Source organism: Cynocephalus volans, chromosome 8 (assembly GCF_027409185.1).
Source record: "Cynocephalus volans isolate mCynVol1 chromosome 8, mCynVol1.pri, whole genome shotgun sequence".
Lineage (NCBI taxonomy): Eukaryota > Metazoa > Chordata > Mammalia > Dermoptera > Cynocephalidae > Cynocephalus > Cynocephalus volans.
This window is the reverse complement of record NC_084467.1, coordinates 23,011,355-23,028,014: the sequence shown is the minus strand read 5'-3', so window position 1 is coordinate 23,028,014 and position 16,660 is coordinate 23,011,355. Positions and strand designations below refer to the sequence as shown.

The 16,660-nt window shown below is 52.8% G+C and overlaps 1 protein-coding gene across 4 annotated transcripts in view; it reads right to left on the bottom strand.

The window, feature by feature from the left end:
• Positions 1–16,660, bottom strand: part of PTPRU (protein tyrosine phosphatase receptor type U) — a 76,371-nt gene that overhangs the window by 27,344 nt on the left and 32,367 nt on the right. For 3 of the 4 annotated variants that reach the window (XM_063106834.1, XM_063106832.1, XM_063106833.1), the window contains exons 9-15: positions 14,717–14,826; positions 14,193–14,394; positions 13,742–13,844; positions 10,773–11,046; positions 10,084–10,120; positions 9,149–9,287; positions 1,825–1,982 (exon numbers count right to left, since the gene is read on the bottom strand). In XM_063106834.1, coding sequence (XP_062962904.1) covers positions 1,825–1,982; positions 9,149–9,287; positions 10,084–10,120; positions 10,773–11,046; positions 13,742–13,844; positions 14,193–14,394; positions 14,717–14,826 — 1,023 coding nt within the window. Of the gene's footprint in view, positions 1–1,824; positions 1,983–4,773; positions 4,804–9,148; positions 9,288–10,083; positions 10,121–10,772; positions 11,047–13,741; positions 13,845–14,192; positions 14,395–14,716; positions 14,827–16,660 lie in introns of all 4 variants that reach the window. The other variant, XM_063106831.1, reaches the window with a different exon arrangement.

The following is a 16,660-nucleotide window of genomic DNA, read 5'->3' as shown; positions in this document are numbered from 1 at the left end:
TCATATCACACACAAAAATCAATTCCAGACCAAAATATATTTAAATGTGAAATGCAAAATATTAAAAGTTTCATCAAAAAGTAAAAAATACCTTATGACCTTGGGCAGGGAAGAATTTACATAAGAAAACACAAAAAGTAGAAAGCACAAAAGGAAAAGACTGATGAATTTGACGATATTCAAATAAAAGCCTCCTGTTCATACAAAGACACTATAAATAACCTGGAAAAATGAGCAACTAGTTGGAAGAAGATATTTGTAATTCATAAGTGACAAATGATTATTATCCTAAATATATAAAGAACTCCTAAAAACCACTAAGAATGCAACAGAAAAACCCAATAGAAAATTCAGTAAAAGACATGAACAGGCATTTCATGGAAGAAGAGACCTAAATGGCCAATAATGACTTGAAAATATGTTCAACCTCATTAGTAATCAGAGAAATGCAAATTAAGACTATAGAGAATTACCACTTTATATAAACCAGTGTGGCAAATATGAAGAAGGCTGGCAAATTGGTCTTGATGCAGCACGGCAGAAAGTCTGACACACTGCTGCTAGGCGCGAAAACGGGCAAAGCCAGTTTGGAAAACAACTTGGCCCCCTCTTATTAAGTTGAACACACACGTATTCTATAATCCAGCAATTCTACTTCCGGAATCTCACATGCAGGTGCTTCTAGAAATTCGCGTAAGAATGTTCACAGCAGCCTCATTTGTGATCACAAGAAAACTAGATACCGATCAAACATCCATGGGTGACAGAATGGAGAAGTAAATTGTGATACGGTCATACAATTGAAAACTATACATCAGAGAATAAATGAACTACAGCAAAACATCCACATGAGTAAATGTTAAAAACAAGATGTTGAGTTGAAAAATAGAGTATTTCATTTTTATAAAGCTTGAAAATGAGCTAAACTATATGAAGCATTGTTTAGAGATATATGCATTCATGGTAAAACTACACCCAAAAATGCAGGCAAGTTACAAATGCAAATTTCAGGGGAATATTTATACCTAGGAGGGAGGTAGGAAAGGAAATGGGGAGGAGCACCCAGATAATGTTCTCCATCAGTGGGGTCCACTGGTGTTTGTTGTGTTATAACTTTATGAGTTTTGCTAACATTACTTATTTTCTTTTCTACAAATCAATACTAAATAGAATAAGAAGATGTGGGATGAAGCTATTTATGACACGCTCCTAGCACGTAATAGCAGATTCAATATAGTCTGTGAATTCAGGCACAGCACTAAATGATTTACACACATTATCTCAGTCTTCACATCAGCCCTACCAGCAGAGATGATCTTTATTCCCATTTTATGCATGAGGAAACAGAAACCCAGAGAGGTTAAGCAACTTGCCCCAGGTCACAAAGCTAAAAAGGGACTCTGAGAAGCAAGCCGAGGTTTGTGTCACTCCAGATCAGTCCCTCTCAGCCTCCACATCTCTGCCTCTCACACAGTGAGTGCTCAACACACGGCAAGGCCACTCTGGCCCCCTCTGTTCACACAGCAGGCAGCACTTTGCTCCTCCTCCTTGACAACTGTCACAGTGGATCCTACATTCCTCTTGTGCTAGCAGAATTCCGTGCGAGCTCCTCCAGTACACAATACAGAGATGCCACCTGTGCCTTCTCTGTACTTCCTGTGCCAGTGCTGGTACCCAGCAGGAGCATAATAGACGCTTCAATTTTTGTTCAGGGTGTTACAGAACTCATCCAATGTGGATTGAGCCCCAGAGGGGCTCGAGCCTGTTGGCTCAGGTGGGGAGCCCCAGAGCCATGAGGAAGGGGCAGGGGGGCCAGGCACTCACCCCGGGAGCTGTAGCCGTGGGCATCCATGAAGGACAGGCCCAGCCGCTCGTCCTCCTGCAGGGTGCTCTGATCCGTGAAGCTGCGGTCCACAGCACTCATCATGTGGGTCTTCTCCTGCCGGTAGTTGACAGTGGCCTTGTTCATGTTCACCGGCTTCCTGCAGAAGGGGTTGATGGGAGACACAGGCACTGTGTGGGGCTGGACAGCACCCAGAGATGGGAGGGGAGCCCAGCAGTCAGGGCACCTTGAGGCCAGAAGTAGGCAGCCATTCTAGAAGCATCTCTGGATGCTGAGGGGGCTCTGCCTCCACCCTTCACTCACCACACCCAGAGAGCTTCTGTCTCCCCCAAAGAGGATAGCAGAGGCCCTGCCCTGGGGACCTTTGCTGACAGCAAGGGATGGAACAGCAGTAGCCTTGGGCTGGGACCCCCCTCCTAACTCTCACTGGCCCTGTGGCCTCAGGAAATGGGAGGGGAAGTTACTCTGGGCCTAGTTCGATGTCACAGCAGATGGCCACCCTATACCACCCCACATCAGCTCAACCCAGTACATCCCCTTCCCGTCTTCCTCTCCTGCCCTTCCAGAGACCTGCCCTAGGAATTCCTTTTTCTCCTGCAGTAGGGGTGGACTACGCTCCTCCTTCACGGCAGAGGGTCTGCCCAGTGCTCAGTTTTCCACAGGGCATAGAATGAACCCCAACCTTGGCTTCCTCTTACTCCCAGAACCCCCCAGGATGGGCCCTCTATGGACCTCCAGATTTGAAAAGAGATCCACTCTGGGCCCATATTCCCACCATTGCCCACCAGCCATCCTGCTGCTGAAAGCAGCAGAGGGTAAAGGTGAGAGGCACGTCCTCCCTCCAGGCCCAGCTTCAGAGATGAGGACGGCAATTGTGACTCCAGAGGAACTTGGAGGAAAGTGGGAGGGAGACACGGAGTGGGGATGCAGGGGACAGAGCTCCCTGATAGAGGGCCAAGCAACAGGCAAAAGAAATGACTTGCGACGTGTCAAGGCTGCAGAAGAGACTGGGGGCCCAATCACAGGGAAGGCTCAAGAGGAGAGAGCTGTTCACCTGCTCAGCCCTATAGCATGCAGATGAGGGGTAGACATGAGAAAGGACTTCCAGGTTACGAAGGCTCAGGGACACTCATCCCCTCATCAGTGGGGATGAGAAGGTCAGTGAAGGTACCTTCTAGGCAGACAAAGTGCAGTCAGCCTGTCCTGGACTGAAGAGTTGCCTGGGGCAGGGAAAGGACAGGATGACCTGTGGATGCCTCTCCTACCAGGGCCAGGATGTCCCTCCTGTGCTAAGATGACAGCTGTGTGTCCACACTGGGACCACTGCTGCTGGGCACGGAGGTGGGCACGGCCTTCCCAGCCTGGATGAGAGGCGGCTTAGCAGGCCCAGGCCTCCTCCCCCAGCCCCACCTCCGGACTCTGGGCTTTGCCCTCACTGTGGCCCAGGATAGAGCCTAAGACCCCTGTGGGGGCGGGTGAAGGGAAGCCGCTGTGGCTGTGACCTTGACCATCTTGAGGCGGGGGGAATTAGGAGGATACAGAGAAGGAAAGAGGAGGGGGAGGAGGAGAAAGTAAAGGGACAGTGACAAGAGAGAGAGATAAGAAGGGGACATAAAGAGAGGGAGGGACAGGCCAGACACCAGCAAACCACGGGAAGACAGACACAGGGCCATGGGCAGATGGCGGCCGGCCAGGCTGGCTGAACTACGGAGCCTAAAGCGCACCCGTCGGCGGGTGGACACTGGCCCAGAAGACAGTCTCCAGTGGGGAACCACAGGCTGTGTCCCCAGCCCAGGCCTCCCAGCCTGCTTGGAGGAAGAATCACAAACACCAACCAACCACGTCCACAGAAGACAGAACCGGGAGGGACACCTGACACCTGCAGGCATCCAGCTGATCTCCACACGGGATGAGGCAGACACGTGGAAAAGTCCCGCATCTACTTTCAAAGACGACCCGCACAGGGAACGAGGGGGGAAGCGCCGCGTCAGCAGCTCCCGCACAGCCGAGCTGGGGCTCAGTGGGCGCCCGTGAGACGTGGCTGCCGGCAAAGCCCATGCTGGGAACAGCGCCGTCAGCAGCAGGCCCAGGCAGGAGGAGGTGAGACCCTCTGTCCTCCGGGCTGGCCCAGGGCCATCGGGGCCTGCTCCGCGAGGGAGGGACAATAAGCACCTGTGGGGGGAATGTTCTAGAAGGCTTGCAGAGTAAGAGAAGGCAGAGACAGAACAGTAGAGTCAGCAGGCCGTAGAGTCAGCTGGGGGCCTGGGTTGTAACCCCAGCTCTGGCACTTTCTGCAACCTCGGACAAGTCCCTCAACCTCTCTGAGCCTCAGTTTCCTCATCAGTGAAATGGGAGTGACAATCGCTCCTACTTCTCAGGGTTGCTGTGAGGATTCTGTGTCACAACTGAGCACAGGGCTTGGCCCAGAGGAAGCGCCCAGGAAAGGCGGGTCTGCAGAGCTGGGGCTGCCTGGGTGACAAAGGGCTTGTGGGGACCTGGGAGTCATCTGCGCTGTGGGCAGAGCTGCCAGAGTCGGGAGAGGTCAGCCCCTGCCCCACACGTGCACACACACACATGCCGTGGACGCCAGAGCGGGACCTGTGTGAGGTCGTCTCTGGATGTGGATTTGCTCTGAGATCAGGACATCCTTCTGACCAGCAGGAACAGTTCAAGGTCATAAGGGGCTTCCTGGGTGGTGAAGAGGACACTGAGGCTCGGGAGGTTCCACAACTTGCCTAAGGCAACTCAGTGGATCCAGCTCTGACCCCGTGACCCTGACTGCAGAAGCAGGGCCCTGACTGCACATGAAGTGTCCTGGAAAGCGGGTGGACGCCAGACGAGGCCAGGTGTGGGGAACCCGAGCCAGCAGAGACGGCAGGGCAGGAGGTCTCACCCTAGGAGGGGACTCGAGGCCAGGCGGAGCTACTTACGGGTAGTAGGAGTAAGCATAGTGGTCTCTCCTGGCAGCATGCAAAGAGAGAACAACACAGTTGTGTCCACGGTCCTTCCAGCAAGGCCAGGCTGAGGCCATGCCCAGCCAGCAGGGAGGGGCCCAGGCAGGGACAGGACAGGTCAGAAGGTCCTTTCTTGTCCCAGGGGCTGGCCAGGCACAGATGCTGAGGACCAGGACTGATGGCCCTTCCCCAAGTCTCGGATGCTGAGGAACGGAACCTTCCAGAACCCTCTCAAGCCTGCTGCTGGAGTGAGGAGGAGGTGGGGAAAGGGCCTGGGGGAACCAGAGCTTTCGCATACAACCCTACATAGAGAGAAATACACGCACGCACACCCATGCATAAACAAACCACATGTAGATCCACACACACATACACTCACACACAGAGAAACACACAGAGACACACACTCATACGCACTCACAAATGCAGACACACACACATGCAGATTCACTCACACACGTACTCAAACACATTGACATACACTCACTGACACAGGTGGATATTCACACACACACACACACACACACACACACACACTCGAGGGTAACTGTGCTCAGCATGGGCTGCTCTCATCCCTGAAGACAGCCCCCCAGCCTCAGTCCCTGCAGTCCCCTCGGCCACCTGCAGGCCACTCTGCCCCCAGAGGGGACAACCCTTTGCATACACTTCTGCCTGGGAGGGAAAGAGTGGCTGGAAACAGGGGCAGTGTGAAGAGGACTCCAGCTGGACGCCCAGGGCAATCCTACGGCCCACCCTCACCCACCCTGACAGCCCCTGGGTGTGGGGTCCACTAAAGGAGCCAGGTCACCCCCTCATGGGGCACCCAAAGCATAGCTCGGATCAAGAGCCCTAATGTTATCGCAAAGCGCCTGCAGTGAGAAGGCAGAGCAGGGCAGATTCCCATTTCACAGATAGGGAAGCTGAGTCACAGGGAGTCATGGGCCGCCCTGGGACTCTCTGGGGGTCAGTGGTAGAGTCCAGAGCAGACTGTAGGCCTCCGAACGCCTGTCCCAGGACCCTGGCCCTGGAACCTCCTCTGTGCTCCCTCCCAAGGCCCCATCCAGGCACGCTCCAGGGTCCTCCATTCACCACCCCCCACCGACATCGCCCCCTCAGCAGGGACTCCAACAAATGGCCTTCTGCCAGGAAACCCTGCAGATTGAGGGACAGAAGGAGAGAGGAGAGTAGAAGACTGAGGCCCAGTGAGGCAGGGGGTTGGCTCCAGGTCACACATTTCACCCATCCCAGGGAGAGAGGGGAGGGTCTGGGGACCTGGGGCTGGTCACAGAGGCACCAAAGGGGAGAGGGGATGGTGAAAGGAACAGCAGTCCTCTGGTCTCAACTGAAATGTCATGACTTCAAAAGGGCCTTCCCTGACCACTACCCACAATTGCCAACTACATTATGTCCCTGTATTCTCTCTGTTTCTTCCCCCTCCACCCCCTACCCCCAGGCATCTTACTCTTTTCACAATGTATAATTACCTCATCCTTTGGTGTTTTATCTAGTTTAATGTTGGGCTCCCTACTAGCTACAAAGTACAAGAGGGCAGCAGCCCTGTCTTTTACACCTATTGGATCCCCAGGGCCCAGCACGTTACAATCCCTCAATAAATACTTCGCTGAATTGAGTAATCAATAAATGAGTAGAAATAAATAAAAGAACTTCGCCTCCATGAGGTTCCTTCCTAAAAAAGTGAGGTTAATAATAATCCCCCCACAGGGACCGCCATGAGCTTAAGCAACAGGACACACATGCTCGGCAGGTGCCTGCATGCAGCTCCTCCCTGCCTCCCTGGGCTGCTGAGCTGAGGGACCTGAATCCACTAGACCCTGGGGACACACGGCCAACTAGGCAGAACTTTCTCTGCCCTCATGGAGCTCTTAATCCAGCAGGGAAGACAAATACTGAACAAGGCACTACAAGTCAGTACACAAAAAAGTGCAGGGTGGAAAACAGGTTGCAAAGGAGAAGGGGGGGATGTGGGGACCCATGGAAGCAGAGCCAGGGTTGCCACACCTCCCTTCCACACCCTGGAGGTCCCCCAGGGCAGGTGCACCCAGTCTGGATGGAGAGTCTGAAATCTCCCAGCTGGCCCCTAACTGATTCCCATAATCGGCACTGGGCCCCTCCTGCCTCCAACAAGGAATCACAGGAGGGTAACTGCCCTCCCTCAGCAACCGCCCACTCTGTCAGTTACATTCGCACCCCAAGTTGACCTGAACACCCCATCCCTGCCAGAGCTGCTCTGTCCCATGACACCCACAATGCAACCTGGGAGAGCCCTGAAGAGCACAGTGATCCCTGAGGCCAGGATAGGATCCAGAGGGATGTAGTAAGTTGCTACAGAGTGAGATTGAATGGCTTTTAGAGGAAGTAAGGAGGTACAGGGCAGGGGACATGCATCTTAGAAGATTCTGGGGTAGCCTAGAAGGGCTTATGTGCTCACATGACAGAGGGTTTGTTAGTGAGGTCCTGACAGCATCTCTGATCCACCCTCCCCTGAACCCACTGCTCTCTTTGCAGGGGTGGGTGATACCCCAGCTCTGCCAATCCTCTCACCTACTAGATTCCTAGGATCTCAAATACCACCTGAAACCTCCTAAAATCTGACCCCTCCCTTGCAGCCCTCTCCACCCCCACCTCTGCTGGGGAGAAGTACAGGGACTTGCCACTTGCAGGGCACCTACTGTGCCCAGACTTGCCACTTATCAACCAAATGGCATGGACAAGTTGCTTTAATTATGGTTTCTACATTCATAAAAAGGGAGTCAGACCTGCTTCAGGGGTCAGGACACCAGAAGGAAATGTCTTCTGATGTATCTTGAGTGCCAAAACAGTGCCTGGCACATAGTAGGTGCTCAATAACTAATGTTCTAATGGCGATGTGTATAAAGCTCCTGGCACATAGTAATTAAATGATAAATGAAAATTAAATGATAGTTGAAAATATTTTCTAATGAAGCTGCATAGGGACTAGGGAAGGGAAAATCAGAGCTAACACCCTAGATGGTCCATCCCCTCACAGCACCCCCACTCGTTGGCATGCCCCATCGCCAGACTCTCTCTCCTGCTGGTGCCTGGCCTCAGGCAAGGAGGCCCCAGCCAGCTATCTCTCATCTCTCTGGATCCTACTTATCTGCTCTCAGCAGCCCAGAGATCCAGTGCCAACTCACCCATGTGTGCCCAGCCTGGCAGCATCAACGGTTGCAGAAGCCAGAGCCCAGGTAGGGAGGGAGCAGAGCTGGCTCTGCCTCTGGCTCCCCAGGTGACCTTGGGCAGGTCCACGCCCCCTCTGCACTGCAGCATCCCTAACCCTCAATTACAGTGCTTGGACCACAGGGTCCTGGGGCTGCCTAGTGAGGAATGAGGTGGGGTGGGGGTGGCATGCCTGCAGAGGGGTCTCAGAAGCCCCTGCCCTGCCCCCAACCTGCCTCAGCCTTCATCTTCTCCATGTACTGGGCTCCAAAGGGAAGTTTTTTGTGCATTTTGAAGATAGGTTCTGTCTCTTTAAAAAGTTTTGAAAACCGCTAGACTAGATGTTCTTCAACTATCTGGCAGCTCACATTCTGGGGCTCTGAGCCTCTCTACAATTCTAAAGTCTAAGACTTTTAGAATCCCCGACCATGGATTTCTGTAACTCCAAGGTTCAAAGTTCTGGATTCTAAGATGTGCTGGGATTCATGCTGCCCTCTGCAAAATGCACTAAGAAACACATGCTGGGCAAACATGAGGCTGGACCTTTGAGTCTGGGGACGGTAAGACCAGAAAGGGGGTTTTCTCTCAGCCACGGCCCAGGAAGATTTCTAATGATACACAGTAACAGGGTCTGGAAGCTAAACCCAAGAGAGAGTGGGTCCTAGAAAGAGCCTTAGATAAGGACCCTTTGTTTGAAGGGAAGTAAACACCACTCCCCTGCTCAGGGTCAACCACCCAATCCCAGGGTCAGGACAGACAAGTTGGCTGAAGGTATGCAGGGGGCTGGAAATTCAAAGTCAGATCATCTCCACACCCTCCCTATTGCAACTGTCCCAGCAGGTACAGGAAAGTGGTGACCACTTCCAGCATAGCTCCTTGGCACCAGAAACTGAGCGCCCTTCCCTGGACAGTGGCTCCTGGCACCAGCCAGACCTGCGCTCCAGCCATGCTGCTCCAGGGCAACTCCATTTACCAAGTCTCTGGCTTCCCGTCGCCCAGCTTGTGTCCATCAGCAGATCTGATGCCCAGGCTGGCAGCCCTCTACACATCCACCAGGCAGCTGCCCTAACGGCCCCAGCCACCACTCCTCTGTGCCCACCGGGCCTCTGAGGGGCAGCAGCCACTGGTGGGCCAGGGCGCCAGCCTCACTCACCCCTTGCGGATGATGACAATGATGGCCCCCAAGAGGAGGATGAGGACAGCAAGCCCCCCTGCACAGATGCCCAGGATAAGCCCCATCTCCTCCGACCTCTGGGACACTTCCAGGGGCCGCTTGCTTTCCTTGCAGGCAGCTGAAAACAAAGCAGGACAAAAAATCAGAGGGGAGATAGGGACCACCTAGACCCTGCTTGCAGGAGTCTGAGCCCCAAGCCTGCACAAACACACGTGCACAAGACAACTGCCCCCATCCTCAACACGTGTCCTGTCTTTCAGTTAGATCTGTCTCCTCACTGCCCCTTATACCTTCTGCATTTCTGTGCCAGGGTCTTTACTTGCACAGCTGCACTTTCAGGAATAGCTTCCCCCTCCTCTCTACTTTCTCAAATCCTCCCCAGCTTTCAGTGGACAGGGGAGGAGGAACACCTGGGGTCTTCAGACCCACTCTCCTGCCCTCCCGGGAGATTACAGGAAGAAAGAAACATGTACCTAGGGCATGGCTGGGGCATCTCAGGATGAGAAACCAACCACCTTCCCTGACTGGAATCAGGGATAATCCCTAAACCACAGGGTCCATGCTGTCCCCACCTCTCTCTCCACCACAAGAAAGGGGGGCAGACACAGAATCCAGAACCAGCACCCAGTAAGCATCTTCCCTAAGGCCCAACCATAAAGGTTCCCCCTCCACAGGCCTGTTCCGGGACCCTGCCAAGGTGCCTCTGTAACCATGGGGGGTGATGGGGGCCTGCTGCCCAGCCTGGGAGAAGAAGTCCTTGAAGTGGGGACCAAGAAGGGAAACTCTCCCTGACCCCAGGCCTGCCCACCACCCTCCTTTGCTTCCACACCCCTGGTCCTCAGAACCCACCTCCCCAGAGCTGAGTAGCTAAGAAATCTGCCCCTGAAGGACAGAAGGAACTCAGCGGCACTTACCTTTCCTGGCGATGCGGATGCAATTCAGCCGCGTCTCCTGAAGGCACAGATGAGGGTCTCAGCACTGCTGAAGCCCCCACCTCACCCTCCCCAGGGTGGGAACCTCGCATAACCTAATGAGGGCTTTGTCTGATTTTTTTTTTTTTTTTAAATAACTGAGGACATCCCATCTCGCAGGAGGGCCTGGGGGGACCTAGAAGGAAAACGCCTGCAAAGACAGTACCTTAGGAAAGGGGGATGAGATCAGAGGCAGGAGAGAAAGAAACAGCCTGGGAAAGGGGGCAGGGACTAGGTCCGGAGGTCTGGTTAGGAAGGGGGAAGCCGGAGGGAGCGATCTGAGAGGGAGGAGCCTGGAGCACAGGGCGGGGCTTCAGGGAGGAGGAGGGGCCTAGGCCTCGAGGTGTGAATGCAGGAATGTGAGACGGGCTCCTCAGATGCCCGAGATAGAAAGCAGGGCCTCAGGAAGGGGCAGGGACTAGACTGGGGACCTGGAAAGAAAGGAGGATCCTGGGAAAGAAGGCTCAGGACGGGCGAAGTGCTCAGGAGGAAAGAGCTGGGGCCGGGAGGGCGGGGTACGGGAGGGGCGGGGCCCGAGGTCTCCAGCCTCTGCTGGGCCAGCTCCAAGGTGTCCCCAGCCTATCATCCACCTCCCCCGACTGCTCCCACCACGACCTTGGATGTTCCCTCACCCCCTTCAGGTGGCTTGCCGCCTGGAAGTAGATAAGGTAGGCCTTCCTGGGCTCCAGCGGTGGGTTCCAGAAGCCGCGGTAGGTCTGGTTATCACCCACGGTGAAGGGCATGGCTTCAGGCAGGCTGCTGGCCACCAGTTCAGCCCCGAAGTAGTGCACCAGGCCACGGGCCAGCGCCGCCTCGAAGGTCAGCGGCACTGGGAAGCAGTCCTGGCCACCTGGCTCCCGCCGCAGCCGCCGTGGCCTCTCCTCCTCCACGATCACCTGGTACACACTGGACAGGGAGCGGAGAGTGCAAGTGATCACAGGAGGCCAGAGGACCAGGAGAGCCACGTGGTGGCTACAGGTATGGGCTTTGGGGACAGGCCCACCTGAGGACTAATCTCAACTGGGCCCCTTACTAGCTCAGCAAGTCACTTAACCTCCCTAGGCCTCGGTTTCCTCTCCTATAAAATGGGGGTAATTACAGGACTGTTCCATGAGGTAGATGTGAAGAACAGGCAAGTTTAACAAGCAGTTAGTGTTTGTTAACTGTTATTCCTGTCACTAACCAAAGCTGAGAGTCATGGGCTTGGTTCGGTGGAACCAAGCCATAAGGGTCCCGCCTCCTCAATGAGTCCTCCTGTGTATGACACGGGACCTGGGAAACTAAAGCTACCGATGGCTCCCTTCTGGGCCTTGGTAAATTACAGGGTTAGGTCAGATACATTCATTCATTCAGAAAGTGTTTACTGAGCCCAGACATTGGGCCCTGTGTCAGGCATTTCAGGATCTGGGCTTCCTGGAACTGACCTCTCATGAGAAAGACAGTCACTAAGCAAACAGGGACACTCCTAACACTACATCTCTAGTACCCTCTCGACCCAGTCGCAGCCTACAGTCTGCGAATAGGAGCCTCTTTGTCCCCGGGTCCTGACTGCTCACTCTGATTTGTGTCCCCTGGTCCTGACGTCTGTGTGTCAGCTTATTTTATCACTTTACTGAACAGCCATTTGCTGTGAGCTCCTCCAAATCCTCAATGGAGCAAACATGAGAGTAAATACGTGAATGCCGACAAATTTAAGTATATCCTGTCACAACCCCGGTCCCATCTTGGCATTCGACATCCCATACTGACAGCCTCTGCTCTGGGAACCAGGAATGCCTTTTCCTTGCCTTCCACCTATTCCTTTGGAGCTTCCAAGTTGTGGGGAATCATCCCAGAGTGTTGGTCACCAGCCTATTGCCTGTCATTAGCCCACTATAAACACCAGTCCAAGTCCCTATCAGCCTGGGGAAATTGAGGCAGTCGGGACCCAGGGCTCTGATTTGCAGACTATAGTCTGTGACAGGGTCAAGGGGGTACTAGAGATGTAATGTTAGGTGTGTCCTTGTTTGCTTAGTGACTGTCTCTCCCAATAGAGGTCAGTGCCAAGAAGCTCAGACCACTAAGTGCCTGGCACAGGGACCACTGTCTGAGCTCAGTAAACACTTTCTGAATGAATACATGAACCTGGTCTGACCCTCCATTTCCACAGGTTGAGACCAGGCCTCTCCCAGCCCTAAGTCCCACCAGGAGATGATGATGATGAACATTAGCCATGAACAAAGTGCATGTTAATCTGGATGACCCCCATTATGCAGATAAAGAAATGGAAGCTCAGGGAGGTGAAGAGACGTGCCCAGGGACAAACAGCCATCCTGCCTCTCCCCATGTCCTCCCCTGTCCCCCTCCCCCAGCCTTGCCATCATCATCCCTGAGCACCTGGCCAGTTCTGCTCACAGGATCCCTCAAGAAGACAAGGAAAGGAGAAGGGCTTCCCAAACCCTCACAGATTCAGCTGCACAAGGGCCCTGAGGCTCCAGCAAATTCAAAATGCCCCACCGACACCGACTTTGTCCTAGGTCTCCCGTGAGGGTCTGGGAATCAACCCAGGACAGGACTTACAGTGGCAAATATGGGGTAGACAAAGCAGGAGAGGAGAGGGGGGGATGAAATAGGGGGTAAGGAGGTGAGGGGCTCCAAGGGCACCTGGGCAACTCACTACCTTCTTGGGGGGCTGATGAGGACCCTCTCACTCCCCACCTAAAGGCTGTCACCGTCTCCCAGTGCATGTACCTTTGTGGAAGGAAGGGACAGACCAGATGGGCAGGCAGACTCTATGACTTCTAGAAAAGGCACAGGCTTTGCAGACAGACCTCGGTTCCAGATCCCATCTCTATCACATACTAGCTGTGTGGCCTTGGGGACGAGTTATTTAGTGCAGTTTCTTGATGTGTAAAATGAGGGTCATGGTACCCACTCTACAGGATTGGCACAAGGATATGATTTCATGAACATAAAGTCCCTAGCACAGTGTCTGGCTAACAATAAATATGTGCACACACTTGCACACTCTCATGCTCTCTCACACATGCTCACACCTCCTAACCACACATCGCATGTCTTTATCACAAAGACACACCTAGGCTCACAGACACACAAACACACATCCCCCATGTTGTCTCCACCACCTTCTCTCCAGCAGAGGCAGCCACTGTGGTATCAGCAGCCCTGGCTTCCTCTGGGGAGAAGGAAGCAGAGAAGCCAAGCTCTTGGCCACTCCAGAGAAATGGCCCCATCTGGCCAGCTGCCCTGGCCTTCTAGAAAGTCCATTCCTATGTCTCCAGGAAAAGAGCTGAGGAGAAATGAGGCCCCAGAGTTTCACTTCTCCAAGGTGTCTGAATGAAGGACCGCTAGAGGCCTGCACAGTCCCCTCTCCAGGTAGAGACCTCATGACAGTCACCATCAGAGACCCATGGCCTCAGAGGGGAGTGACCACAGGCTTTCCACCTGCCCAGGATCACAGAACATCCTCCTCCAGACACTCTGAGCCCTTAGTGGGAGACTGAAGGAGGACAAGGGTGATCTGGCCTGAGTGGGGGCTCTGGGTCAGAGGAGGGGTTGATTCCAACCCTGGCCTCCCGCCCCTCCGTCCAGGCTTTCCCACCTGATGGGTGCACCGCGGCCCTGTGCCGGCCTCAGCAGCACGGTGATGGTGTTCTCAGACTCGCCCAGGGGTGACGGCATGTCGGCATAATCAAAGCTGGGAGCTGGGGAAGGGGACAGGGACATAAGCATGGAGCCTCCAGCCTCCTTGATCATGTCCTCAGATCTCTTCCCCTTCAGCCTTAGCCTCTTTGTTCCCTCTGACCTGAGCATTCCTGGCCCCTGACCTGGGGCACTGACTCCTGACCTCAACTCTCTGATTCCACTGACCATAGTCTCCAGACCTGTCTTACATAATCCTCCCTGACCCCTGACTTCAACCCCTAAATGGCACATTTAGCAGGGGCCCTCTGTAACCACCCCCAGTTTACCCCCCAGTTCCCCTCTGCCCATGGAACCCTGGGATTCCAGGCCACCTCCAAAGGGCCAGGCTGGGGTTGGGCAGGGGTCACCTGAGATGTTGGTGGTGATTTCGGTGAGTGCCGCCTGGCCAAAGCCTTTGCCTGTGCGAGCCCGCACAGAGAACAGGTAAGTGGTGCCCGGGTGCAGGTTGGAAAACACGTGGTAGGTCTCATTGCGCAGCTTGGAGATGGTGCGGCGTGGGCCCGGCACGTTCACCGCCGGGTCTGATGACTCGATGCTCTGGTAGCTGATCTGGTGGCAGGATGGGTAGGTATCAAACTGACCTAGTAGCCTCCCAGCCACCATGTGCCAGGAGAGCTAAGATGAGGCTGGGCAAAGGGAGAGGGTCAGTGGGACTGTGGATGCCATCAGGCCAGGCTCTGGATACCTTCATCTCTAATTCCTGACTACCCCATAACCTGCAAGGCACAGACCCTGGCCACAGTTGAAGGACCTGTGATGATCTCCTCTGTCCTCCCCATGCACCTCCCTCTCCACGCTGTTGCAGCAGAGATAAAGGTCATCCTCCCACCTTCTACCAGGGGATCCGACTGAAATAGGGTCCCAAGCCCACCTCGTACTGAGTGATGAGGCCATTGGGTTCCTGGGGCTCCTCCCACTTGAGGAAAATCATGTCCTCCAGCGGAGTGAAGGTCAGGGACTCGGCTGCAATCCCTCCAGGCACTGCGAGGGAGAGGCCGCAGAGGGCAGGGGAAAGTGGGCTTTGGTGCCAGAAACCTGGGTTCAGATTCCAGCCTTGCCACTTCCTAGCTGCTTCATTTGGACTACTCAGCCTCTCTGAGCCCCACTTTCCTCATCTGTGAAATGGGGATGCTGAAACCCCTCCCTAACCAGACCCAAATGACATGATGTTCATATATTCCCAAGGCAGACATCAGCAATTTCATGTGGTTCAAACGATTACTGAGTCCTCCAAAAGGGTAGCTGGCATTTTCATTACTGTGCAGGTTGCATTCAGGGGAGGAGAGTGTTTGAGGGCTCCTATTTTGTTCCAGCTGGGTGGTTTTCGGAATATATAGACATTTGCCAGAGAAATGAAGACAACAATTGCGTTAGCATATAAGAGTTACAGGTGGAGATGTTTACTTGTCTAAAAATTTCTAATTACATAAACAATATGTTCAATGTAGAAAGTCTAAATGAGCATAAAGAAAATTAATGGCACCCACAATTGCATTACCCAGAGATAAAGTTAACATTTTAGCATAAACACTTTGAAGAATGGTTTTGTTTTGTTTTGTTTCATTTTTTGTTTTACTGTATACTCTTAACAGCAGGCACAGCAATTTTGTCTAGGAAGAGAATGCTCTTTGTTTGAGAAAACACCTTCATAAACCATTATGGGCAAGCTGATGTCCTAAGGCAGCAGAAAGCAGAAACTAAAATAACTATCAATGAAAACTAAGCTGCTCTGTGTTAAAATGAACAGTTTACAAAGCAACACCACTACCCACCCATCAAAACAGTAAAATGAAAAAGATAATTCCAACTATTGGTGAGGATGAAGGGCAACCAAAATTTTCACACACTGCTAGCAAGAGTGTAAATTGCTACAACCACTTTGGAAAACTGGCTATATCTACTAAAGATGAACACACACCCTAAATCTAGCCATTTCACTCCTAGGTATAAACCCATCAGAAATGTGTATAAGGATTTTATTTGCAACATTATTCAAAATAGCTGAAAACTGGAAACAACCCAAATGCCCAACAATAGTAAATAGGATAAATAAATGTGGTATATTCACATAATCAACGCTACAGCAATGAGAATGAATTCTCTAGAAATGCATACACAACAAGGCTGAGTCTCTCAAGCATAAAGCTGAGAGGAGAAGCCAGTCATAAAAATACACACTGTATGATTCCGTTTCTATAAAGTTCAAAACCAAGCAAAAACTAATCTATGGTGTTATAGGTCAGGCTAATGGTTACCTGTGGGAGGTAGTGACAGGGAGGGGACTTAAAGGGGTGTTTCTGGGTGCTGGAAATGTTATTTCTTGGTCTGGGTATGGGTTATCCTAATGTGTCCAGTTTTTGAGAATTCACTGAGCTGACCTTCTAAGAGAAGCATATTTCCTATAATATTACACTGATACTTCGATGAAAAGTACAAACTATTAAATAATGAGCAGTTATTGGAGGGAGAGCAGGAAGAAGAGGAAGAGAAAGAAGAAGATCAAGAGGCCCAAGTGAGGCCAGGCCAGGGTGGGGTGATGCGGCCACAGCATACATGGGGGTACAACATACCAGGATGCAGAAGTCAACAGATTTTAAGAATGAGGTGGTCTGACATTCAACTTGAGGTTGTTTGTAGTGCTCCGGGGTAAATCCATCCTATCCTCACTCCCACCCTCAGCAATCCTCAGCATAGGGCATACACACTGACTTAGGTGAGTGGGGTTTTGTGGAAACCAAGGAAAGAGGTGAATTTTGTGCCTGGGCCAGTGCTGTACAAAACAGATAACGGTATGTGAGGGACAGCAAGAAAAACT